This window comes from Schistocerca gregaria, chromosome 10, assembly GCF_023897955.1.
Source record: "Schistocerca gregaria isolate iqSchGreg1 chromosome 10, iqSchGreg1.2, whole genome shotgun sequence".
In the NCBI taxonomy this organism is placed as follows: Eukaryota; Metazoa; Arthropoda; class Insecta; order Orthoptera; family Acrididae; genus Schistocerca; species Schistocerca gregaria.
In genome coordinates, this window is record NC_064929.1 from 72,883,393 (window position 1) to 72,911,084 (window position 27,692).

At 42.0% G+C, this 27,692-nt stretch overlaps 1 protein-coding gene across 1 annotated transcript in view; it reads left to right on the top strand.

The window, feature by feature from the left end:
* The first annotated feature begins 17,374 nt into the window (after positions 1-17,374).
* LOC126293585 (keratinocyte proline-rich protein-like) overlaps positions 17,375-27,692 on the top strand; it is a 28,308-nt gene continuing 17,990 nt past the window's right edge. The window contains exon 1 of the mRNA XM_049986860.1: positions 17,375-17,599. Within this exon, the coding sequence (XP_049842817.1) occupies positions 17,549-17,599 (51 nt within the window). The 5' untranslated portion in view covers positions 17,375-17,548. The remainder of the gene's footprint in view (positions 17,600-27,692) is intronic.

The window sequence follows — 27,692 nt, forward strand, 5'->3', positions numbered from 1 at the left end:
TATTTAATAGTGCAAATTGCATCATTAACACAGAGTTTTTAATTATACACATCCAAAATAACTTTTTTTCTACATACAATCTTTTAAAACTCATTATATACTTCCAGGATCCGTATTTTTTAGTTCCAGGGAGACAAAAACACATTGCAAACAGCTCCTGAAAATTTCATAGCATTATCGCATATAATTTTTGAGAAAATGCTTCTAATAACATAAAAAATGTAAAACAGAGAAAATGAGGTTCAAAGACTTTCCTCTCATTCTTACCTCAATTTTAAAGTCCTCCATACTGATACTCATTCTCCAGGTTTCTCTTCTCTCCTCTTCGAATCTGTCAGGCCTGTTTTTGCAGCTGTTAGCTTTCTTGACCACGCTCTCTTCGATGATGTAAAGTGCTTTTTCTGTGAACGCACCAGGATCTATATCAACTCTTTTCTGCACTACAATTCTGCCATTATTTTCGTTATTGTAACATAAAAGTACATCATAGACACCTATTTTGAATACTTCAAGACCACAAAATGTCCTTTTTGAGCTTCTAATCCAAATTAAATTACTGAGGCTTTCATTTGCATTTTGTGTCTTTCTGTGAAGACACTTCCTCAATAAATCAGGGTTTGTAAGAAACCCGAATGTGGGCTTAATGCATTCATAACAGGTTCGGATAATGAGTGAATCTGTTGAACTTACACCAATCGTCTTTCGGACATAGATTGTGCATTGGTGTTTGATCAGTGGATTGTTTGTGGAAATACCTGCCGACACAGCACACCTCATTGCCTCTGAATTACGTGTGTTTCTCTTGATAAGTCTCCCATAAAATAACTGAAGAGAATGAATTCCTTTCAGAGTAGCCCTGTATGTCCCCTCCTAGTGGTTTTCCATCCTGAAGCTTCTCATTCAGCAAGCGATGAAGCCTACCAACAAGGCTCTTTTGGGTGTGGCCAACACATTACAACTTTCCTATTGTTGCATTTTTACGGATTTTTATCTGTTACAACTTCGAACGAAGAAGATGCTCCATCATCAAGGTACTTAGTATATCTAACACCATAGTGGTCCTCAGATCTGGAGAACATCCTCACAACTGCAGCAGCCTCCATGCCCCAACTTGAGCCACTATAATTTTTAGAGCATGCTGCTGCATGTTTTTCTTGCCACAGTTTCTCACTGTCTTCACTGTTGGACATTTTCTTTGTTGCACACTGGTGGCAGTATTTAGTCATAGTTTCTGCATCTAAAACTTCACCTGAGTCAATACCAGTAACAGATGCAACTTCATACAGAGATGTGTGACCCTTTTTCATCTACAGACACGCACAGGTCAGTAATAGTTGTAGGAGATTCACTGCCGTGAATATCTACCTCAGGATCTATTTCTTTTTGGTTTATTTCCACCAATTCTTCCACTGCTTTCTTCATAGACACTTTGGCAGGATCGCATATAGCATCAGACGTTTCTTTATTTAGTTTTTCAAAACTTGCGCAAGGTGGAGCCATTATCTCCTCCCTTCCCAGTCCAAGGCATCTTAGAGCATATGCTAACCTAAAATTGCTTTCGTAGGTACCAGTGTCAGCTTTTTTCGAGGAGGAATATGAAAATTCACAGCAGCACGAATTACAATTTAATTTAAAATCACAAGCTATTCCCACTTTTCTTTCTTGAACAACAATCATGCATTCCATATTTTTACAGCTAACACATGAACATGAAAACCTTATAGCCTGGCAGAGAAGCTCTAAATCAATAAGTCTGAATCCAGTGGTATCCATTTCAACATCATTCACACACCTGTACAATTCTCCTGTCCCAAGTTTCAATACTGAAGCTGAGGGATTATGTTCCTCATTTCGAGCTGCTTCCTCTCTTTTGTTGGTAAACCTATTTCCTGAAAAAATACGTTTCCTAAACACAGCTTTTCGACCACCCATACGCATAAATCTTGACTCCCACGAAAAGGTTTGCGAAGCCAACCTTCCACGTACTAATACACTCCTGGAAATTGAAATAAGAACACCGTGAATTCAGTGTCCAAGGAAGGGGAAACTTTATTGACACATTCCTGGGGTCAGATACATCACATGATCACACTGACAAAACCACAGGCAACAGAGCATGCACAATGTCGGCACTAGTACAGTGTATATCCACCTTTCGCAGCAATGCAAGCTGCTATTCTAGAGATGCTGGATGTAGTCCTGTGGAACGGCTTGCCATGTCATTTCCACCTGGCGCCTCAGTTGGACCACCGTTCGTGCTGGACGTGCAGACCGCGTGAGACGACGCTTCATCCAGTCCCAAATATGCTCAATGGGGGACAGATCCGGAGATCTTGCTGGCCAGGGTAGTTGACTTACACCTTCTAGAGCACGTTGGGTGGCACGGGATACATGCGGACGTGCATTGTCCTGTTGGAACAGCAAGTTCCCTTGCCGGTCTAGGAATGGTAGAACGATGGGTTCGATGACGGTTTGGATGTACCGTGCACTATAGAGTGTCCCCTCGACGATCACCAGAGGTGTACGGCCAGTGTAGGAGATCGCTCCCCACACCATGATGCCGGGTGTTGGCCCCGTGTGCCTCGGTCGTATGCAGTCCTGATTGTGGCGCTCACCTGCACGGCGCCAAACACGCATACGACCATCATTGGCACCAAGGCAGAAGCGACACTCATCGCTGAAGACGACACGTCTCCATTCACGCCTGTCGCGACACCACTGGAGGCGGGCTGCACGATGTTGGGGCGTGAGCGGAAGACGGCCTAACGGTGTGCGGGACCGTAGCCCAGCTTCATGGAGATGGTTGCGAATGGTCCTCGTCGATACCCCAGGAGCAACAGTGTCCCTAATTTGCTGGGAAGTGGCGCTGCGGTCCCCTACGGCACTGCGTAGGATCCTACGGTCTTGGCGTGCATCCGTGCGTCGCTGCGGTCCGGTCCCAGGTCGACGGGCACGTGCACCTTCCGCCGACCACTGGCGACAACATCGATGTACTGTGGAGACCTCACGCCCCATGTGTTGAGCAATTCGGCGGTACGTCCACCCGGCCTCCCGCATGCCCACTATACGCCCTCGCTCAAAGTCCGTCAACTGCACATATGGTTCACGTCCACGCTGTCGCGGCATGCTACCAGTGTTAAAGACTGCGATGGAGCTCCGTATGCCACGGCAAATTGGCTGACACTGACGGCGGCGGTGCAGAAATGCTGCGCAGCTAGCGCCATTCGACGGCCAACACCGCGGTTCCTCGTGTGTCCGCTGTGCCGTGCGTGTGATCATTGCTTGTACAGCCCTCTCGCAGTGTCCGGAGCAAGTATGGTGGGTCTGACACACCGGTGTCAATGTGTTCTTTTTTCCATTTCCAGGAGTGTATGTGTTAGTATTGTCAAAACGCAAATAAACCACATGCAAGAAAGTTTTCAGGCAAAGATATAGATGTAAGCCAGAGATATAGATGTCAATATCATAAGAAAAAGTCTTCACACTGACAAAAATTCCACTGAAGCAAGCAGTTTCTCCAAATGTCGGGAGTGGCCGCCAGTGCAGGCTTAATCAGATTAACAATTTAAAGGCATACCTAAAGCTGCTATCACGATAAAATATACAACGTAGATTAAACTGTGTAGATTAAGAAAATAACATTTTTGAAGAGTCGATGTTTTGGACCAAAAAGTTAGTTTGAACGTCGTGTTACAGTCGGTGCAAGACCGATGGGACTCAATATCTCCGTCGTAGCGATGAAGTACGACCATTTCACGAGTGTATAGTGAATATCAGGAATCTGGTAAAACATCAAATCTCCGACATCGCTGCGGCGGAAAAAGATCCTGCAAGAACGGCACCAACAAGGACTCAGGAGAATCGTCCAACGTGGCAGAAGTGCAACCCTTCAGCAAATTGCTGCAGATTTCAGTGCTGGGCCAAGTGTCATCGTGCGATCCATTGAACGAAAGGCCATCGATGTGGGCTTTTGGAGTCGGAGGCCCACTCCTGTACCATTGATGACTGCACGACACAAAGCTTTACGCCTCACCTCGGCCCGTCAACACCGACATTGGGCTGTCGATGAATGGAAACATGTTGCCTTGTCGGAGAGCCTCGTTTCAGACTGTATCGAGCGGATGGACATGTACGGGTATGGAGACAACTTCATGAATCCATGGTCCCTGCACGTCAGCAGGGGACTGTTCAAGCTGGTGGAGGCTCTATAATGATGTGGGGCGTGTGCAGTTGGAGTGATGTGGGACCCATGATAAGTCTAGATACGAGTCTGAAAAGTGACATTAGGTAAGCATCATGTCTGACCACCTGCATGCATTAATGCCCACTGTGCATTCCGATGGACTTGGACAATTCCAGCAGAACAATGCGACACCCTACACGTCCAGAATTGTTCCAGTAAGAGTCCTCTGTGTTCAAACACTTCCGCTGCCACACCAAACTCTCCAGACATGAACATTATTGAGCATGTCTGGGATGCACTGCAATATGCTGCTGAGAACAGATCTGTACTCTTACGTATTTATGGACAGCCCAACAGGATTCATGGTGTCAGTTCCCTCCTTTCTACTTCAGACATTAGTCGAGTCCATGCCACGTTTTATTGCACCACTTCTGCGAGCTCGCGCAGCCCTACACGGTATTAGGCAGGTGTTCCAGTTTCTTTGGCTCTTCAGTGTGTAACAATAAATATAATAATTTACATCAGCTACAATTTTTACTAATGCAGAAGTTAAAGGGAAAGTGGCATGCACAGTAAATTAGTAAGAACCATGTGAAATGATTTGGCAGAAAAAGATTGAAAAGGGAAAATCGATTAACGGGATCAGATAAGCAGGACAGGTAAGTAAGGAAAGTTATCAAAGAATTTGGCTCTACCCTTCCTGATGTGCGCTCAATTTTATGAAAAGTAATGAAAGCCACATTTTCTCTGATATTGTTTGTTCGGGCTTCATCGTTCCTTTTGCATTATAATGAATTATTTCCAGCAAATTTCTGGAGAAAATACGTGTGGAGTTGCAGTTAAAATTGGTAAGCTTTTAAACAAAATTCTACACAATAATCTTGGGTGCATATAGCATACTCTTGTATGGAATTAGAACTTTATCGAAACTAATTTACCTGAAAATATAATACTACAGGCCAATATTAAATAAAAAATAATTAAATTTCGGATCTCATGTTCTTTCTGCATGTTCCATATTCAGTAGGAGTGCTGTAAGTCTTCTACAAATTAGGCCTCACTTCAGTCGACTATCGTTTCGTTTTGCATTCGTGCCTCCCGCAGCACAAAACATTTCCAAAATTGCTGCAAACTTCCATACTTCCTGTGTTCCGGTCATTGGCCTAAATGCTCTTAAAGTCTAGAATTGGGTATACTCTACTTTTTTGAATGAAATATTTTTAAATTGTTATTAGTGAGGACCATCTGACTTTCTTCTCTCTGCCTTCCTGATCCACCACTTTACAAGGGCTTCTGTACTGCCAGAAAAGCGTTAAAATAACGTCTTAAGAATTCTACGTCTCAATGACACGGTCCTGAACATCACAGTGCCGGAATCTCTTCTGCTACAAACCAAGCACATACGGCAATACACAGAGGAGAAAGCCGACGTTGCCTAGTATTTACTGAAAGCTACGCGTCCAAGCCCATACCTCGCAGCATCTGATCTTATAGTTAATGTTTATGGCGTGATATGTGCTGAATTACGTATCGTACAATGATACAATTTTGTAGATACATTCAGCAGTATATGTCTATATTGTCTGCAAAACGTGTTGCGAACAGAGTTAGTACCAACGAAGTAATAAATTTGAATATCCTACACGATGTGGAGTTTTTCGCGCATCTCATCTACATCTACATGGATGCTCTGCAAATCACATTTAAGTGTCTGGCAGAGGGTTCGTCGAAACGCCTTCGCAATTCTCTATTATTGCAATGTCGTGTAGCGCACGTAAGGAACGAACATATCTTTCCGTGCGAGTTCTGATATCCCTTATTTTATCATGGTGATCGTTTCTCCCAATGTAGGTCGGCGTAAACAAAATATTTTCGCATTCGGAGGAGAAAGTCGGTGATTGGAATTTCGTCAGAAGATTCCTCCGCAACGATAAACACCTTTGTTTTAATTATGTCCATCCCAAATCCTGTATCAATTCAGTTACACTCTCTCCCCTATTTCGTGATAATACAAAACGTGCTGCCTTCTTTGAGCTTTTTCGATGTACTCCGCCAGTCCTACCTGGTAAGGATCCCACACCGCGCAGCAGTATTCTAAAAGAGGACGGACAAGCGTAATGTAGGCAGTCTCCTTGGATACGTTACATTTTCTAAGTGTCCTGCCAATAAAACTCAGTCTTTGGTTAGGCTTCCCCACAACATTTTCTACGTGTTCCATCCAAATTACGTTGTTCGTAATTACGTTGTTCCTAGGTATTTAGTTGAATTTACGGACTTTACATTTATCGTGTAACCGAAGTTTAACGGATTCCTTATCTTTTCTAAATCGTTTTGCAATTTGTTTTGATCTCATTGTTTACGACGCCGTCTAGGGTGAAATCGCTCCAGTGGTTTAGGAGGAGATGTGGAACGTACACACACACACACACACACACACACACACACACACACACACAATGTGTCGTACAATGACATAATTTTGCATTATCATTCTGTAATATATGCGCATACTGTCTGTAAAATATGTCGCGAATACAGTTAGTAGTAAAGAAATAATAAATTATAATGCCATTCTCATGCGCTACTTATACTGCACGAACAGCGGAAAAGTAGTAAACGATAAACATTTTTCCTTTCTTATTACGGTATATTGCTCATTTTTACTTTTTGACCGTCTGACTACAACTGAATGAAACACAATTTTCGTGCTATACGCGTTTCGCATTTATTCACTGAAAGGCATCTTCAGTGGCCTGGAATACGTACATATTTTTAGTATTTAGTTTATATTTTGGGGCAATGTACCTATAGGATATAAACAGTTCTGGTGGTAGGTTTTTGCTGTGATGTAGTAATGTTTTAAATTCTACTACGTTTCTGTTCTATTTTTTGGAGACGTTCCTCCTCTTATAAGTGCCACTTTGGGTTTTTCCAAATTCACAGCACTAGGAACTGAACACTTGTTTTGATGCAAATGTTTTGGTTTGTGTTGCCGACTGTCGGATGTTATTGCCAAAGATCGAATGTTATTGCCAACTTTCGAGTGTAATTTTTGAAGTATCTGTAATCTGTGTATGCATGTGTGTGTATGTGTATGTATTTTGGTGTGAAATAATAGTTTGGTGAATATTTTTTTGTGGCTGCTTATGTGAGAGGGACACTTATCATCTTATCATCACACGGGCGAAAAAGTAAAAATTATCAATATACCGTAATATTACACGGAACTAAGGAAAACAGGACTACAAAAGTTGAAGACTTTTCCTTTCGTCATTTTGCAGGGGTTCCCAGCGAGAAAATTAGTTTGAAAGTAAGTGCAAAGGTTGTTGCAAGTCACTAACTGCTCTCATTCTCAAAAACTGAGTGACTATGGCCTGGGAATTCATCAGTTGCGAGCTATACTTCTTTTTCACCAGCACCCCTGGCACTTTGATAGGTAGGTGTTTACTACACTCACAGCGATTTTCGCCTGACAGCAAGGTAAATGTGTACCAAATTAGGGTGAAATCGCTCCAGTGGTTAAAGAGGAGATGTGGAACGCACACACACACTCACTCACACACACTCACACACACACTCACACACACATTCACACACACACACACACACACACACACACACACACATTTCACACACATTTTTATAAATTGTATAGATTGTAAAATGTATGTACACACATCAAAAAAAGTTTTGCATCACCTCAGTTCTGGAACCTGTACAGAAGATTGGAATAGTGGAATAGAGATCATAATAAACATCATTTCCGCCCTTTTTGTTGCTCATGGAAACCACACATTGCATGTCGTACCACCACACAGCGAGACCTTCAGAGTGGTGGTCCAGATTGATGTACACATTAGTATCTCTAATACCAAGTAGCACGTCCTCTCGCATTGATGCATGCCTGTATTCGTTGTGGCATACCATTCACAAGTTCATGAAGGCACTGTTGGTCCAGATTGTCCCACTCCTCAACGGCGATTCGGTGTAGGTCCCTCAGAGTGGTTGGAGAGTCACGTCGTCCGTAAACAGTCCTTTTCAGTCTATCCCAGGTATGTTCGATAGGTTCAAGTTTGGAGAATACGCTGGCCACTAGAGTCGAGCGATGGCGTTATCCTGAAGGAAGTCATTCACAAAATGTGCACGATGGGGGCGTGAATTGTCGTCCATGAAGAGGAATGCCTCGCCAATATGCTGCCGATACGGTTGCACGGTCGGAGGATGGCATTCACGTATCGTACAGCCGTTACGGCGCCTTCCATGACCACCAGCGGCGTACGTCGGCCCCACATAATGCCGTCCCAAAACACAAGAGAACCTCCACCTTGCTGCACTCACTGGACAGTGTGTCTAAGGCGTTCAGCCTGACAGGATTGCCTCCAAACACGTCCCTGACGATTGTCCGGTTGAAGGCACTCGCGACACACTTCGTTGAAGAGCATGATGTCGTGGTTGCAAAGATGGACCTCGTCATGGACGTCGGGAGTGAAGTTGCGCATCATGCAGCCTATTGCGAACAGTTTGAGTCGTAATACGACATCCTGTGGCTGCACGAAAAGCATTATTCAGCATGGTTGCGTCGCTGTCGGGGTTCCTCCGAGCCATAATCCATAGGTAGCGGTCATCCACTGTAGTAGTAGGCCTTGGGCGGCCTGAGCGAGGCATGTCATCGACAGTTCCTGTCTCTCTGTATCTCCTCTATGTCCGACCGACATCGCTTTAGTTCACTCCCAGACGTCTGGACACTTCCCTTGTTGAGAACCCTTCCTGGCACAAAGTAACAATGCGGACGCGGTCGAACAGCGGTATTGACCGTCTAAGTGTGGTTGAACTGAAGAGAACACTAGCGGTGTCCCTCCTTCCTGGTGGAATGACTGGAACTGATCGGCTGTCGGACCCCCTCCGTCTAACAGGCGCTGCTCATGCATGGTTTAGTGATCACTGAACAGTCAAAAGGACTGTGTCTGTGATACAATATCCACAGTCAACGTCTATCTTCAGGAGTTCTGGGAACTGGGGTGATGCAAAACTTTTTTTGATATGTGTATGTATGTGTGTTTCCCAGCTTCGCCTAAGCTACTGCACCTCTTTCATCCAAACGTGGTACCCGTATTACATACAGTCAGGAAAGAATCTCTATGGGGGTAAGAGTCACGTACTTATCAAAGGGTTTGGGGTGGACAAGAATCGTAGCCCATGGCGGGGGGATACCCACACTTTAGTCTTCCGCTGTTTGACTTAGTGACTCGCAACAAACTTTATGCATAAAGTCAGTCCTTTACGAAACCTTTTCTCGCTGACAAAACCTACAAAATTATGGAAGGAAATATGTTTATCACTTACAGCTTTTCGCTTTTGATACAGTAAAACTGCAGCATCGGGCATGTTGTTTCAACTTACTTCTTTACTACTTATTGGATCAGAAACACGTTTTTCAGACAGTATTCATTTATATCACTGAACGTATCTACAAAATTATATCACTGTACGACACACAGTTCAGGAGATATGATGTCATAGACATTGAGCTGCGTGGAAACGAAACACCTGGGCGAAATTCACCAGAGATAGGGTGGAATGTATGTAGGAGGGTCGTTCAATAAGTAAAACCCCACATTTTTTCTCAAAACATATTTACTGCCAGGAGTCAGAATTTGGTGACAATAAACATCAACGTGTCTTGTTCGTGTCCCATTTTGCTACATTCTATGGCCGTACGCGAACGTTGCGCAAGAGCATGTATTTCCACTTGGTAAAAGCTCTTATCCTGTAGGTGCAGCCATGTTTTCGCTGCATGATTGACACTCTCGTCATCTTAAAATCTTTAAGCGGCCCAAAGAGATGGAAGTCCGAGGGTGACAGGTCTGGACTGTAGGGTGGATGCAGCTGTGATTTCCAACCCAATTTGGCGATGTACTCCTAGGTTCACAGAATTGCGCGTGGGCGTGCGTTATCGTGTTGAAGCAAGATTTCTGCTGGATTCTTGTCCTAACGAACATGTCGGAAATGGTTCTTGAGTTTACTCAGAGTCTTCACTTATGCCTCTGAAAAGTTGTTGACACTCTTGGCATCACGTCCACAAGAATGACGCCATCACACTCGCAGAAGTCTATCACCATAATTTTCCCGCAGCGGAGGTTGTGTTGAATTCCTTCTACTGCGGTGAATAAGGATGGTACCACTCCGTGGACTGCCTTTTTGTTTCTGGCGCAAAGTGGTTCACCCAGCTTTCGTTCCCCGTAACGATCCGTGACAGAAAGGCCTCTCAGTCGGTCTCAAAACGCTCCAAAAATTTAGATAAAACGGTCTTTCTTTGAATTTTGTGGTCCACTGTGAGCATTCGTGGAAACCATCGCGAGCACCGTTTTGAATATCCGAGACTCTCGACTGTTACAGACGCACTCCCAATGCTGACCGACAACTGTAGAGCCACTTGTCGAGTTGTGATGCGCCGGTCGCCACGAATTTTGACGTCCGCACGGTTCAGCTCGTCTGGAGCAGTGGCTGTGACAGGACGTCCCCAGCGTGGCTGATCGTGGAGCTCTGTTTCTGCATCTCCTCAGGCTGTGACTTTCTTTACCCATCGCCCAACTGTACTCCTATCAACTGCAGTATCGCCATACACTGCAAACAAACTTCTGGAGTCGTCCGCTGTAAGGAAATGACACAAAAATTCACAAAATTTCTTTCTTAATTAGTGGGATACTTGCGTACTGGAGTAGTGCTGGTTAGTGTAAGAAAAACATGAAACTAACGAAAATTACCATTTATTTTGCAAAAATTCTGAGAAATCACAATGGCACTTTTAGTTATGAACTCAACAAGTTATTTCTGGGTTCTTTTCGGAATATAAGTTACCTCTTAAGGATAGGATTCGCTAATGAAATTTCTATACAAAGTTTAAGATTGTTATTGACTTGGCAGAATGGCTGAGAGGGGCGCCTACTCAACTTGAATAATTATCTGTTAGAATGTTGCTAAGTACAGTCGAGGCTGTCGCGTGTGAAATGCAGTGAAGTGTATTGTTGTGGAGGAAATGTGGGGCTCGCAAGAGCTGTAGCACACAATACCGCAAGCTGCGATGACTGCTGTGTGTGCCGCTTGCTGCTGACAAATAAGAGAACTCTCGTTGTATCTGGATTGACCTTCGCCAGTCAAACTCTCCCTATGCCGTGAAGAAGTCAAGGACTCCTATTTGCCCCTAGTCTAACTATTGGCGTGGTACACCGGTCAGATAACCAGTCCACCGAAATGCCACCCAAAAATTCGCTCACAGGCGTTTAACTATAACTCTGTCCATTCACTGCACATTAAGTGTGGTGGCCAACACAGTGAACAACGCTTAATCACAAGGACTCAATATAGAGTCGCATTCCGATTCGCTCTCGCCAGAGGTGCTCTCCCAGTGAAGTACTGAGGAGAGACTTGTTCCTCGCTCCTAGAGTACACGTATGAGCGCACACGCTCTCGTTACGTGTTCTCGCTCCAGGAGCTACAACCGAACGGCCCCTCTCCACGCCAGACGTGAAGGGGTATATCTTTCGGTCTCCTCCATTACTTCTTCAGCTCAAGGCATCAGGAATATCGTCTGCCAATCAGCATTGCTCTTTTAAAATGGGAGAATGACGTTTCGTTTAAAGCGACCAATCCAGAAAATCTGTAGCATTGGCGTTTGGCGTTTGCTGTCTCCCTGTGAAAACCACTGAAATGCATAGGCTGGGCGCTCCCACATAATGTATCGGAATTTGCTTTTAAGCCAAACACGGGGTCGTTCTTCCTTTCACTCGGGCAAACGCCGTCCGACTCCACGAGCGGCAGCCGGCCGACGTAGATAGGTTGACTTGACTTGTCCTCTGAAGGGACCGGCCTCCCGGCATGAGGTCTGGCTCTCCCGAACTAAAAGCTCCTGTGACTGTTGTGTCTGGAATGTGTGTGTGAAGGCCAGCCTCGAGTATTTCAATGTCGGTGCGCATTTGCGATTTGCTAGTTATTTGCATATCTTTTACATGAATTCATACAACATTGACTTTATCTTGTCGAGTTTGACTTCGAATGAAGCGTCTTGATGAGCGGAATCTGATTGTGAGGGCGGAATATGTAAGCGATGAAGGTCAGGGGACCACGACGTCTTACAGCGGGACTCATCACTGAAGACAATTCTACTCCAGTGAATGACATTCCAAGCTTAAGCAAGACAATACCCGCCCACACACGCCGAGAGTTTCTACTGCTTTTCTTTGTGCTTGCCAAACCCTACCTTGGTCATCAGGGTCAATCTCTTCCCAACTGAGAAGGTTTGGAGCGTTATGAGCAGGGCCCTAAAACCATCTCGGGATTTCGACGATCTTACTCGTCACTTGGACAGAATTTGGCACGACATCCCTCAGGAGGACAACCAACTCTGTCAATCAATCTCAAAACAAATAACTGACTACATAATGACCAGAGTAGACCAATACGTTATTGACTTGCTCAGTTTGCGAAGCTCTTTCTTTTGAATAAATCATCATGTTTTTCTGAAATTCTAATCATGTACATGTACATGACATCTACCGATTTCCATCCCATTATTTCGTGGTGCGACATTTTTTTTGTCTTAGTGTGTATTTTAACATTCGGAGTAGAAAGTTGATTGAAATTTCGTGAACTGATCTTGCAACAGCAAAAAAACCCCTTTGTTTTAAATATTGCCACCTCAAATCACTTTTCATATCCATGACAATCTGTTCCCTGTTCTGCAATAATACTAAACGAGCTGGCGAAATTTAAACTTTTTCGATGTCCTCCGTTGATTCGAGGCGGTTAGGACAGCTTTTGCACAGCAGTACTGCAGAAGAACACAGACAAGAACAGTGTAAGCAGTTTCTTCCATAGATTTGTTGCCTTCTCTGAATGTTCTGCCAATAAAGAGCAATCTTTAGTTCAGCTTCCCTCCAACGTTTTATATATTTGATGGTTTCAATTCCAGCTATTTGTAATTGTAAAGCCTAGGTATTTAAATGAGTCGACAGTCTTTATATCGCTCATCAGGAGGATCTTACACTTTTTATTGTTTAGGGTCAATTGCCACTTTTCGCAAGGAAAGCGACAGCCCCCAACATTTGCACAAGCCCCACCCATTTACCCCCCCCCTCCCCCACCTCCACACCTAACCCCCGCCACACCATCCAAGAGCGCATCAATATGATCTTTGGTAGTCCTCGTCGCTGCCGTGTTTTTTTTTTTTTTTTTTTTTTTTTTTTTTTTACCGCGGTCTTTCATACTAGCAGTGTTGTGCTGTTGGTACTTCTTAGCAGTTTGTGTAATACTGTCAAAATGAAACACAGATCTGCACTCTCAATACAGTTTGCATACACAAGGTACCTAATCTTGAATGTTGTAGCCAACTGCTGTCAAAACGGATATCTAACAGACATTAAAGTACAATACGATGTGTTGGAATGACACTGACGAAATTATGTACATATCTTTAACAATAGGCAGCTCTAAAGCTCTCAAACACTGAAGAAGAACTCAAAGTAATCTTGTGTCTGCTATAAGCAAGCAGTCATAAGAGTTCAGAAGTAAAAATTCACCCATTACACAGGCAAATATTAATGACGAATGTCACTGTATAAATATCTCACTGCTTGTATTACGCATTTCTACATTACCCCACTCTTATATTCTTTAGTCTTAATGAGGTAATAAGAAAAAAACTAAGACAAAGACTTTGCCTTCTTTATGCACAATATCGACTTTAGACAATCGAGATAATGGACAGCATCCTTGGCGATACTACCAATTAATATATCCCAACAGAATTTCTTACACTACGTGAGGTGTCGGAAATTTGCGCTCACTGCAGTTAACAAATATCAGATCATAAAGCGATCATAAAGCGGTTACTGCATCGATGATTTCAGCCGTAAATAGAAATATTAAAAAAGGTAGGAAGATTTTTCTGTTTAGCAAAAGTGACAAAAAGCAGATTACAGAGTACCTGACGGTTCAACACAAAAGTTTTGTCTCAAGTGCAGATAGTGTTGAGGATCAGTGGACAAAGTTCAAAACCATGGTACAATATTCGTTAGATGAGTATGTGCCAAGCAAGATCGTAAGAGGTGGGAAAGAGCCACCGTGGTACAACAACCGAGTTAGAAAACTGCTGCGGAAGCAAAGGGAACTTCACATCAAACATAAACATAGCCAAAGCCTTGCAGACAAACAAAAATTACGCGAAGCGAAATGCTGTGTGAGGAGGGCTATGCGAGAGGCTTTGAATGAATTCGAAAGTAAAGTTCTATGTACTGACTTGGCAGAAAATCCTAAGAAATTTTGGTCCTATGTCAAAGCGGTAGGTGGATCAAAACAAAATGTCCAGACACTCTGTGACCAAAATGGTACTGAAAGAGAGGATGACAGACTAAAGGCCGAATTACTAAATGTCTTCTTCCAAAGCTGTTTCACAGAGGAAGACTGCACTGTGCTTCCTTCTCTAGATTGTCGCACAGTTGACAAAATGGTAGATATCGAAGTAGACGACAGAGGGATAGAGAAACAATTAAAATCGCTCAAAAGAGGAAAGGCCGCTGGTCCTGATGGAATACCAGTTCGATTTTACACAGAGTACGCGAAGGAACTTGCCCCCCTTCTTGCAGCGGTGTACCGTAGGTCTCTAGAAGAGCGAAGCGTTCCAAAGGATTGGAAAAGGGCACAGGTCATCCCCGTTTTCAAGAAGGGACGTCGAACAGATGTGCAGAACTATAGACCTATATCTCTAACGTCGATCAGTTGTAGAATTTTGGAACACGTATTATGTTCGTGTATAATGTCTTTTCTGCAGACTAGAAATCTACTCTGTAGGAATCAGCATGGGTTTCGAAAAAGACGGTCGTGTGAAACCCAGCTCGCGCTATTCGTCCACGAGACTCAGAGGGCCTTAGACACGGGTTCACGGGTAGATGCCGTGTTTCTTGACTTCCGCAAGGCGTTTGACACAGTTCCACACAGTCGTTTAATGAACAAAGTAAGAGCATACGGACTATCAGATCAATTGTGTGATTGGATTGAGGAGTTCCTAGATAACAGAACGCAGCATGTCATTCTCAATGGAGAGAAGTCTTCCGAAGTAAGAGTGATTTCAGGTGTGCCGCAGGGGAGTGTCATAGGACCCTTGCTATTCACAATATACATAAATGACCTGGTGGATGACATCGGAAGTTCACTGAGGCTTTTTGCAGATGATGCTGTGGTGTATCGAGAGGTTGCAACAATGGAAAATTGTACTGAAATGCAGGAGGATCTGCAGCGAATTGACGCATGGTGCACGGAATGGCAATTGAATCTCAATGTAGACAAGTGTAATGTGATGCGAATACATAGAAAGATAGGTCCCTTATCATTTAGCTACAAAATAGCAGGTCAGCAATTGGAAGCAGTTAATTCCATAAATTATCTGGGAGTATTCATTAGGAGTGATTTAAAATGGAATGATCATATAAAGTTGATCGTCGGTAAAGCAGATGCCAGACTGAGATTCGTTGGAAGAATCCTAAGGAAATGCAATCCGACAACAAAGGAAGTAGGTTACAGCACGCTTGTTCGCCCACTGCTTGAATACTGCTCAGCAGTGTGGGATCCGCACCAGGTAGGGTTGATAGAAGAGATAGAGAAGATCCAATGGAGAGCAGCGCGCTTCGTTACAGGATCATTTAGTAATCGCGAAAGCGTTACGGAGATGATAAACTCCAGTGGAAGACTCTGCAGGAGAGACGCTCAGTAGCTCGGTACGGGCTTTTGTTAAAGTTTCGAGAACATACCTTCACCGAAGAGTCAAGCAGTATATTGCTCCCTCCTACGTATATCTCGCGAAGAGACCATGAGGATAAAATCAGAGAGATTAGAGCCCACACAGAAGCATACCGACAATCCTTATTTCCACGTACAATACGAGACTGGAATAGAAGGGAGAACCGATAGAGGTACTCAGGGTATCCTCCGTCACACACCGTCAGGTGGCTTGCGGAGAATGGATGTAGATGTAGATGTAGATAGTGCAGCTGAAAGCTCATGGAATAAAAAAGACAGGTTGGATACCATTTTTATTTTTCTTTCTTATTGATGGTTTTTCAACTCGCATATTAATGAACATATTTCTAATTCTTTTCACAATGGCACCGGAAAAACTGTACTTCGTACTAACTACTAATTTTCTCTTCCTTGTTATGACTGGCGTATCTGTGATACGAACAACTTTGATGTTGGAACATGCGGCAGACCATGATGCTCGAAGCTTAGGATATGGATTGGTGTGGAGGGTGGTGATTGGGAGGGGCTTGTGCACCGTCCGGGGCTGTCGCTGACGTTACGTCTTTTCGCACCAGTAGACATCTTGAGTAAATCATTAGCTATGATATGGTTTTGGTCTTTTGACGACTTTACCGAACGGTAAACGACAGCAGCATTTGCAAAAATCTAAAAGGTGTGCTCAAATTACCTTCTCAACAGTTTGTTCAGATTCAAAACAGCGGATGACCTATAATACTTTCTTGAAAAATCTCAGATATTGTTTAGTTTTTTCTACGAACTGCGACCTTTTTGACAGGAAATCACGAACCCTGTCACACATTTGGGACAATATTGTATGGTCACGCACTTTAGTTAGAAGCTGTTTGCGAGGAACGATCTCAAAATACTTACGTTAATCTAGAAACATGAACTTAGATCTCCTGTCAAAAGCACTCATTGGTTTGTGTAACAAAGAGGCAGTCGGTTTTCCAAGAGCGATATTTTCTGAATGCGTACTGGTTGTGTGTCAATACGTCGTTTTCTTCGAGGTATTTCGTAATGTTTGAATACGTACATGTTCAGAAATCGTACTGCAAATCGATGTCAGTGACATGGCTCTATAATTACTTCTGTTTGGTTTCTTGTGTATTGGTGTGATCTGTGCAACTTCCAAACATTAAGTATGGAGCGGGCGGTTGAACATGGTTTCTGATAGTGGAGGTATTTAATCGGCAAAGGCGAAAAGCAGCATAACTGACGTATAAACTGGACCAGGAGAATTGCCTTCATTAAGTGACTTAAGCTGCTTCCTAGTTGCTCATGTTCGCAGCTGTTTTAGATTTTAATCATGGAATACACATTGTCGCCGCTCTCCATTCATCCATAACAAAAGAAGTGAGTTAGGAATGATTTGTTTATCAGACGGTAAAATTGCAAGAACTGTATTCCGCGTGCAACGGACACCAAAGCACAATGTGGACGTGCACGATTATCTTTGGAACAGAAGACGCCTGGAACAAATGCTACGCTGTTAGTCCCAGTCTTCAAGGATATTCATTTTAGACCTAATTTTTATTGTCAAAATTTCAGTAAAAAATGTCACGGTTCTTCAATCTTGCACTAAAACTGTATCCAGCATTTCAAGAGGTAAGACAGTGAAGTAAAAAATTAATGTATTCGTTATTATTAGGCTTACTGTTCCAAATGGGGAGCCACACATACGTAGCTTACCGCTTGATTTAAAATAAGGTACGCAGTAGCAATCTAGAGTGTTTCGACAATTGACAAGTGAGCGAATTTTTTTTGCTCTTGAACTAACAATTCAACAGTTCCCTGTTCGCTACTAGTTCTTTTCTCAATGACTCACACATCAATTGGACGTAGTTCAATGTTTGTTTGTGTTGATCCGCATAAATATCCCATTCTTGGTGTAATGTACACCACGTAAAGTGTTAAACATAACGTACCCATTTCCGTGCTATACCGTCTTTCAGCCTACTTGTTGTTACGTTTGGATATGAAATGCACTCTACGTTTTTACAGTAGCGTCAAGTAGTTTTATCTTGGACATAAGTTCTAATTTGAAGAACCTACATTGATGATACATTTTATATGGGTTGTGTGATTTATTATGATTATTTCTTATTCTCAATTTGTGTCTGCAAGCGCGTCATACCTGTTTTATTCTTATGACGAAGTCTAGCTATTTGCTTAGCAGATAGCGTAGCTGTCTGAAACCTAAATGACATTTTATTCTTTTGTAGGAATTAATGTCCTATTGCGAATTACGAAAAATGATAACAGAATAACACTGTTCTCGTGTAATTCTTTTAAAATTATCTTTATTTTAAGAGTCATTCTTTATGTTCTAATTTCATACTGGAGTACTTAAGAATCGGGCTTCGGCTCCTAATTTAGTAGCGAGCAAAGAAAATTTTAAAGGGAAGTGTTGTTTCCACAGACAAATCCTTTATCATCTACGCACACAAACAGAAAAAAATTCATTAGAAGTAATAGAAAGAGTCATTAGTGTTGTATTGGGTCAAAGAAAAAATAAAGCGAATGTGTTCTACGCTTTTTCTTCCAGATATCCTGTTTGCCTTCTTAATTTGTAGTTGTTGCTTTTAATAGCTTAGCGCCACCTTCAGCAAAAAGTTTCAAGCACAAAGTCGCATAAAGGGCAGTATGCAATGCAGGTATTTCGTAATGTTTGAATACGTACATGTTCGGAAATCCTACTACAAATCGATGTCAGTGACATGGCTCTATAATTACTTCTGTTTGGTTTCTTGTGTATTGGTGTGATCTGTGCAACTTCCAAACATTAAGTACGGAACTTTCGTCGAGCGGGATGAAATGCAATTACACTTACGTTGTTATTCTAAATTAGTATGCCTTTTTTTACCCGTGCTAGAGATTGCCCGATTTCTTTGGGCCCTCAGAATTTACGTCTCGATTCCTGTCTCTGAACGCGTGAAATTTCCAACATTACCGATCACTTTCAATTGGGTGTTCACGCACATGAATATAAATGATATTTGCTAATCGTCTGTATTATGACACCTTCAATTATTTTCAAAATTGTTATTTGTGCTGACTTATGGATGGATAAAACAGAATAAATTGGAAATTACGACACTAAGGTGGGTTTTGGACAGTGATCTATTGGCCATGTGTCATACGACGTAACGTATAGCGTCGCTTCCCGTGTAATATTTTGAGGTGTAAATACGAAGTCAGTTTTGATTACGACAATTTAGAGAACTGGGAAATAATTCCGAGATACAAGTAAGATAGATACTTATATAATTTTTTTATGTGTACAGAGAAACAATATATTGTATGGGAGAAAATTATCCCAATGCTTTAAATACCCTGCCAACGTTAATATCGTCTATGAGAAAGAAAACCATTCTGTAAACAGTTCGTATCAGTATTTCGCAACAACATATAGATGGATACTCTTGAAATCACATTTAAGTGCCTGACAGAGGGTTCTTTGAACCACCTTCACAATTCTCTGTTATTCCAGTCTCGTATAGCGCGCGGAAGGAACGAACACCTATATATTTCCGTACGAGCTCTGATTTCCCTTATTTTATCGTGGTGATCGTTTCTCCCTATGTACATCGGTGTCTACAAAATATTATCGCATTCGGAGAAGAAAGTTGGTGATTGAAATTTCGTGAGAAGATTCCGTCTCATCGAAAAACTCCTTTCTTTTAATGATGTCCAGCCCAAATCCTGTATCATTTCTGTTACACTCACTCCCATATTTCGCGATAATACAAAACGTGGTCCGCTTATTTCTACTTTTTCGATGCACTCCGTCAGTCCATCTGGAAAGGATCCAACACCGCGCAGCAGTACTCTAAAAGAGGACGGACAAGGGCAGTGTAGGAAGTCTCCTTGCTAGATTGTTACATTTTCTAAGCGTTCTGCCAATAAAACGCAGTCTTTGGTTAGCCTTCCCCACAACATTTTCTCTATGTTCCTTCCAATTTAAGTTTTTCGTAATTGTAATACCTAGGTATTTACATGAATTTACGGCCTTTAGATTAGACCGATGTATCGTGTAACCGAAGTTTAACGAATTACTTTTAGCACTCATGTGGATAACCTCACACTTTTTGTTATTTAGGGTCACTGCCAATTTTCACACGATTCAGATATCTTTTCTAAATCGTTTTCCAATTTGTTTTGATCTCCCAAATCGTTTATATAGGTAAGGAACAGAAAAGGGCCTATAACACTGCCTTGAGGAACGCCAGAACTCACTTCTGTTTTACTCGATGACTTTCCGTCATTTTCTACGAACTGTGACCTCTCTGACAGGAAATCATAAATGCAGTCACATAACTGACACGATATTAGATAAGCAGGCAATTTCACGACAAGCCGCTTGTGTGGTACAGCGTCAAACGCCTTCGGGAAATCCAGTTATACGGAATCGATCTGAAATCCCTTGTCAATAGCACTCAACACTTCATATGAATAAAGAGCTAGTTGTGTTTCACAGGAACGATGTTTTCTAAACTCATGTTGACGTGTGTCAATAGACAATTTTCTTCGAGGCAATTCATTAAGTTCGAACAAAATATATGTTCTAAAATCCTGCTGCATACCGACGTTAACTATATGGGCCTGTAATTTGGTGGGTTACTCCTACTACTTTTCTTGAATATTGGTGTGACCTGTGCAACTTTTTAGTCTTTGGGCACGGATCTATCGTCGAGCGAACGGTTGTATATGATTGTTAAGAATGGAGCTAATGCGTCAGCATACTCCGAAGGAACCTAATTGGTATACAGTCTGGACCAGAAGACTTGCTTTTATTAAGTGATGTAAGTTGCTTCACTACTGCGTGGATATTTACTTCTACGTTACTCATATTGGCAACCGTTCTCTATTCGATTTCTGGAATATTTATTTTGTCTTCTTTTGTTTAGGCATTTCTGAAGGCTGAGTTTAGTAACTCTGCTTTGCCAGCACTGTCTTCGATAGTATCTCCATTGCATTGATTGTTTCTTGCCGCTAACATACTTCACATAGGACCAGAATCTCTTTGGATTTTATGCCAGGTTTCGAGACAAAGTTTCGTTGCGGAAACTTTTATAAGCATTTGCACTGAAGTCCGAGCTAAATTTCGAGCTTCTGAAAAAGATCGCCAATCTTGGGGATTTTGCGTCGGTTTAAATTTGGCATGTTTGTTTCGTTGTTTCTGCAACAGTGTTCTAACCCTCTTTGTTTACCAAGGAGGATCAGGCCGTCGTTTGTTAATTTATTTGGTACAAATCTCTCAATTGCTGCCGATACTATTTCTTTGAATTAAAGCCACATCTGGTCTACACATATATTATTAATTTGGAATGAGTGGAGATTGTCTCCCAGGAAGGAGTCAAGCGAATTTTTATCTGCTGTTTTGAATAGGTGTATTTTTCGCTTATTTTTGGAGGATTTGGGGATTACAATATTGAATCTCGCTACGACAACCCTGTGTTCACTGACCCCTGTATCGGTTTTGATGCTAGTTATTAACTCAGGATTATTTGTTGCTAAGAGGTCAAGTGTCTTTTCACAACCGTGCACTGTTCGTGTGGGCTCATGAACTAACTGCTCGAAATAATTTCAGAGAATGCGTTGAGCACAATTGATATTTTATGCGTACCTCCGGAATTAAACATGTATTTTCGCCAACATACCGAGGGTAAATTAAGTCACCACCAACCATTATCGTATGAGTCCGGTACGTGTTTGAAATCAAACAGAAGTTTTCTTTGAACCTTTCAGCAACTGTATCATCTGAACTGGGAGGTCGGTAGAAGGATCCTATTATTATTTTATTCCGGTTGCCAACAATGACCTCTCCCCACACTAACTCACAGGAAGTATCTACTTCAATTTCGCGATAAGTTAAACTACTTCTGACAGCTACAAACACGCCATCGCCAACCGTGTTTAGCCTAGCTTTTCGTAACACCGTTAGGTTCTTCGCAAAAATTATATCCGGCTTTAGCCAGCTTTCAATGCCTATAACGATTTGAGCATCAGAGCTTTCTATTAGCGCTTGGAGCTCTGGTACTTTCCCAACACAGTTATTGAACTGATAGTATGATAATTTTCGCACTCTTCAGCACTTGCCTCCCTTGGAAACTGAATTATTTCATTCTTGTTGAAGACTGAGGGTATTTCGCCTCTCTCATATATCTTGCACTTCGGGTGGAATATTTCTGCCACAGTTCCACGTATAAGCTGAGATTTATTGATTTTGTTCTGGTCATCATTGTCATGGAAAATGCAGGATGGAAGACCGACAATATCATGGAAAGGATAGCTTGATGATAATGGAGATGTTGATCGCAGACAGGCACTACAAAAAACTGCTAAATAAGAAAGCTTTTGGCCAAAAGGCCTTCTGAATTAGACAACATATATAAACATATTCTTGCGAATACAGCTCACACACGTGACCACTGTCCTTGCCTACCGAGGACAAAGTTCGTGTATAGTTGCAGATATGGTTAGAGATTGAGGTGTTCCTGCATTATTTTTTTACAGTATACTAAAAACACTTTTCCTCCTTACTTCTTAAAACTTTTTAGAGTAATTCAGGTACAAGAGTAAAGACGTATTTTTTATTTACTGTGCTATATTTTCAAGATTTTTTGGTACAATACACATGACACACATAGTACAATACATATTCGTTATAAGAGAAGGATATGTGAGTAATTAACGCGAAATTAATGTAACAAGCTGTAAACAATATGTAAATAGCAAATTACATTGAAATACCAAAATGAAAATATATTGGTGCGGTTCCAGTACCATACAAATTATTCATGGTCCCTTTCTATAAATCTCTCACAGTCAGTGTCTGTAAAATCGTAATTATGCCCTTCTGTGGTATTTCTTAAAGAATGCCCTTTCTACATCTACATCTACATTTTACTCCGCAAGCTGCCCAACGGTGTGTGGCGGACGGCACTTTACGTGCCACTGTCATTACCTCCCTTTTCTGTTCCAGTCGCGTATGGTTCGTGGGAAGAACGACTGCCGGAAAGCCTCCGTGCGCGCTCGAATCTCCCTAATTTTACATTCGTGATCTCCTCGGGAGGTATAAGTAGGGGCAAGCAATATATTCGAAACCTAATCCAGAAACGCACCCTCTCGAAGCTTGGACAGCAAGCTACACCGCGATGCAGAGCGCCTCTCTTGAAGAGTCTGCCACTTGAGTTTGCTAAACATCTCCGTAACGCTATCACGCTTACCAAATAACCCTGTGACGAAACGCGCCGCTCTTCTTTGGATCTTCTCTATCTCCTCTGTCAACCCGACCTGGTACGCATCCCACACTGATGAGCAATACTCAAGTATAGGCCGAACGAGTCTGCCACTTGAGTTTGGTAAACATCTCCGTAACGCTATCACGCTTACCAAATAACCCTGTGACGAAACGCGCCGCTCTTCTTTGGATCTTCTGTATCTCCTCTGTCAACCCGACATGGTACGCATCCCACACTGATGAGCAACACTCAAGTATAGGCCGAACGAGTGTTTTGTAAGCCACCTGCTTTGTTGATGGACTACATTTTCTGAGAACTCTCCCAATGAATCTCAACCTGGCACCCGCCTTACCAACATATAATTTTATATGATCATTCCACTTCTAATCGTTCCGCACGCATACTCCCAGATATTTTACAGAAGTAACTGCTACCAGTGTTTGTTCCGCTATCATACAATCATACAATAAAGGATCCTTCTTTATATGTATTCGCAATACATTACATTTGTCTATGTTTAGGGTCAGTTGCCACTCCCTGCACCAACTGCCTATCGGCTGCAGATCTTCCTGCATTTCGCTGCAATTTTCTAATGCTGCAACTTCTCTGTATACTTCAGCATCATCCGCGAAATGCTCCATGGAACTTCCGAAACTATCAACACGCGTGATGCTGTACCACTGTGTTGTGAGCATTTTTCAGTCGCCCTCGTCCCCTTCTTTGACCACATGATCTTCTTTCTCCACTCCATCTTCTCACACCCTTGGTAACTGGAGATGGGAAATTTTGTTACAGAACTTGTGCTAAAGTGGAGAGATGTAATTCATCATCTACTCCTGATTTTTCCATTTCTCAAATTTTGTTTCGTACTCATGTAGATGCAAAGGAGTATCGATGGGGGACCAATATTGGACCTCCTAAAATCCGCTTCCATAAACTCAAGATCAGGCTTAGTGTGTAAATGAACTACGCTGTTCCAGGACTTTCTTCACTGGTTCAGATCAATTTGATATTAATCTACTGTATTTTGTTTCCTTCTGTGCCTTTAGGAACTATATTCTATGCTATGACATACATGGCTTTCAGTGACAGAAAATTTCCTGTTTCCAATTCCACTACGGAAAACTCACTGCTCACCTTCTTCCATCCTGTCTTGGGTAAAAAAATACGTGTTTGATACTCTTATTTGCCTTTTCAGAGAGACCAAAATCTTCATAATATTCCATATACATATTGCAGGCCCTAGGACCTTATGATCTGTTGTCTCAGTATGCGGATTTCGCATCAAGATCTACCAGCGGACTTTAAAAATATGACTTATTTAAACATGCATCAAATATTATATGTTGTTGTTGTTGTGGTCTTCAGTCCTGAGACTGGTTTGATGCAGCTCTCCATGCTACTGTATCCTTTGCAATCTCCTTCATCTCCCAGTACCTACTGCAGCCTACATCCTTCTGAATCTGCTTAGTGTGTTCATCTCTTGGGCTCCCTCTACGATTTTTACCCTCCACGCTGCCCTCCAATACTAAATTGGTGATCCTTTGATGCCTCAGAATATGCCCTACCAACCGATCCCTTCTTCTAGTCACGTTGTGCCACAAACTCCTCTTCTCCCCAATTCTATTCAATACCTCCTCAATAGTTATGTGGTCTACCCATCTAATCTTCAGCATTCTTCTGTAGCACCACATTTCGTACGCTTCTATTCTCTTCTTGTCTAAACTATTTATCATCCATTTTCCACTTCCATACATGGCTACACTTCATACAAATACTTTCAGAAACGACTTCTTGACACTTAAATCTATACTCAATGTTAACAAATTTTTCTTCTTCAGAAACGCTTTCCTTGCCATGGCCAGTCTACATTTTATATCCTCTCTACTTCGACCATCATCACTTTTTTGCTCACCAAATAGCAAAACTCCCTCTACTTTAAGTGTCTTATTTTCTAATCTAATTCTCTCCGCATCACCCGACTTCATTCGACTACATTCCATTATCCTCGTTTTGCTTTTGTTGATGTTCATCTTATATCCTCTTTTCAAGACACTGTCCATTCCATTTAACTGCTGTCTCTGACAGAGTTACAATGTCATCGGCGAACCCCAAAGTTTTTATTTCTTCTCCAAGGATTTTAATACCTACTCCAAACGTTTCTTTTGTTTCCTTTATTGCTTGCTCAATATACAGATTGAATAACATCGGGGAGAGACTACAACCCTGTCTCACTTCCTTCCCAACCACATCTTCCCTTTCATGCACCTCGACTCTTATTACTGCCATTTGGTTTCTGTACAAATTGTAAATAGCCTTTCGCTCCCTGTATTTTACCCCTGCCATGTTCTGAATTTGAAAGATAGTATTCCAATCAACATTGTCAAAAGGTTTCTCTAAGTCTACAAATGCTACATACGTAGGTTTGCCTTTCTTCCAAGATACGTCGTAGGGTCAGTATTGCCTCACGTGTTCCAGTGTTTCTACGGAATCCAAACTGATCAACCCCGAGGTCGGCTTCTACTAGTTTTCCCATTCGTCTGTAAAGAATTCGCGTTAGTATTTTGCAGCTGTATCTTATTAAACTGATTGTTCGGTAATTTTCACATCTGTCAACACCTGCTTTCTTTGGGATTGGAATTATTATATTCTTCTTGAAGTCTGAGGATATTTCGCCTGTTTCATACATCTTGCTCACCAGATGGTAGAGTTTTGTCAGGACTGGCTCTCCCAAGGCCATCAGTAGTTCCAATGGAATGTTGTCTACTGCGGGGGCCTTGTTTCGTCACAGGTCTTTCAATGCTCTGTCAAACTCATCACGCAATATCATATCTCCCATTTCATCTTCATCTACACCCTCTTCCATTTCCATAATATTGTCCTCAAGTACATCGCCCTTGTATAGACCCTCTATATACTCCTTCCATCTTTCTGCTTTCCCTTTTTTGGTTATAACTGGGTTTCCATCTGAGCTCTTGATGTTCATACAAGTGGTTCTCTTATCTCCAAAGGTCTCTTTAATTTTCCTGTAGGCAGTATCTATCTTACCGCTAGTGAGATAAGCTTCTACATCCTTACATTTGTCCTCTGGCCATCCCTGCTTAGCCATTTTGCACTTCCTGTCGATGTTATTTTTGAAACGTTTGTATTCCTTTTTGCCTGCTTCATTTACTGCGTTTTTATATTTTCTCCTTTCATCAATTAAATTCAATATTTCTTCTGTTACCCAAGGATTTCTACCAGCCCTCATCTTTTTACCTATTTGATCCTCTGCTGCCTTCACTATTTCATCCCTCAAAGTTACCCATTCTTCTTCAACTGTATTTCTTTCCTCCATTCCTGTCAATTGTTCCTTTATACTCTCCCTAAAAGTCTGTACAACCTCTGGTCTGCTTCTTTCAGTGTATCCCGGCCCTATCTCCTTAAATTCTTAAATTCCTATCTTTTTGCAGTTTCTTCAGTTTTAATCTACAGTTCATAACCAATAGATTGTGGTCAGAGTCCACATCTGCCCCTGGAAATGTCTTGCAATTTAAAACCTGGTTCCTAAATCTCTGTCTTACAATTATATAATCCATCTTATACCTTTTACTATCTCCAGGGTTCTTCCATGTATACAACCTTCTTTCATTATTCTTAAACCAAGTGTTAGCTATGATTAAGTTATGCTCTGCGCAAAATTCTACCAGGCGGCTTCATCTTTCATTTCTTAGCCCCAATCTATATTCACCTCCTATGTTTCCTTCTCTCCCTTTTCCTACTCTCGAATTCCAGTCACACATGACTATTAAATTTTCGTCTCCCTTCACTACCTGAATAATTTCTTTTATCTCATCATACATTTCATCCATTTCTTCGTCATCTGCAGAGCTAGTTGGCATATAAACTTGTACTTCTGTAGTAGGTGTGGGCTTCGTGTCTATCTTGGCCACAATAATGCGTCCACTATGCTGTTTGTAGTAGGTTACCCGCACTTCTATTTTTTAATTCATTATTAAACCTACTCCTGCATTACCCCTATTTGATTTTGTGTTTATAACCCTGTAGTCACCTGACCAGAAGTCTTGTTCCTCCTGCCACCGAACTTCACTAATTCCCACTATATCTAACTTTAACCTATCCATTTCCCTATTTAAATTTTCTAACTTACCTGCCCGATTAAGGGATCTGACATTCCACGCTCCGATCCGTAGAACGCCAGTTTTCTTTCTCCTGATAGCAACATCCTCTTGAGTAGTCCCCGCCCGGAGATCCGAATGGGGGACTATTTTACCTACGGAATATTTTACCCAAGAGGACGCCATCATCATTTAATCATACAGTAAAGCTGCATGCCCTCGGGAAAAATTACAGCTGTAGTTTCCCCTTGCTTTCAGCCGTTTGCAGTACCAGCACAGCAAGGCCGTTTTGGTTAGTGTTACAAGGCCATGTCAGTCAATCATCCAGACTGTTGC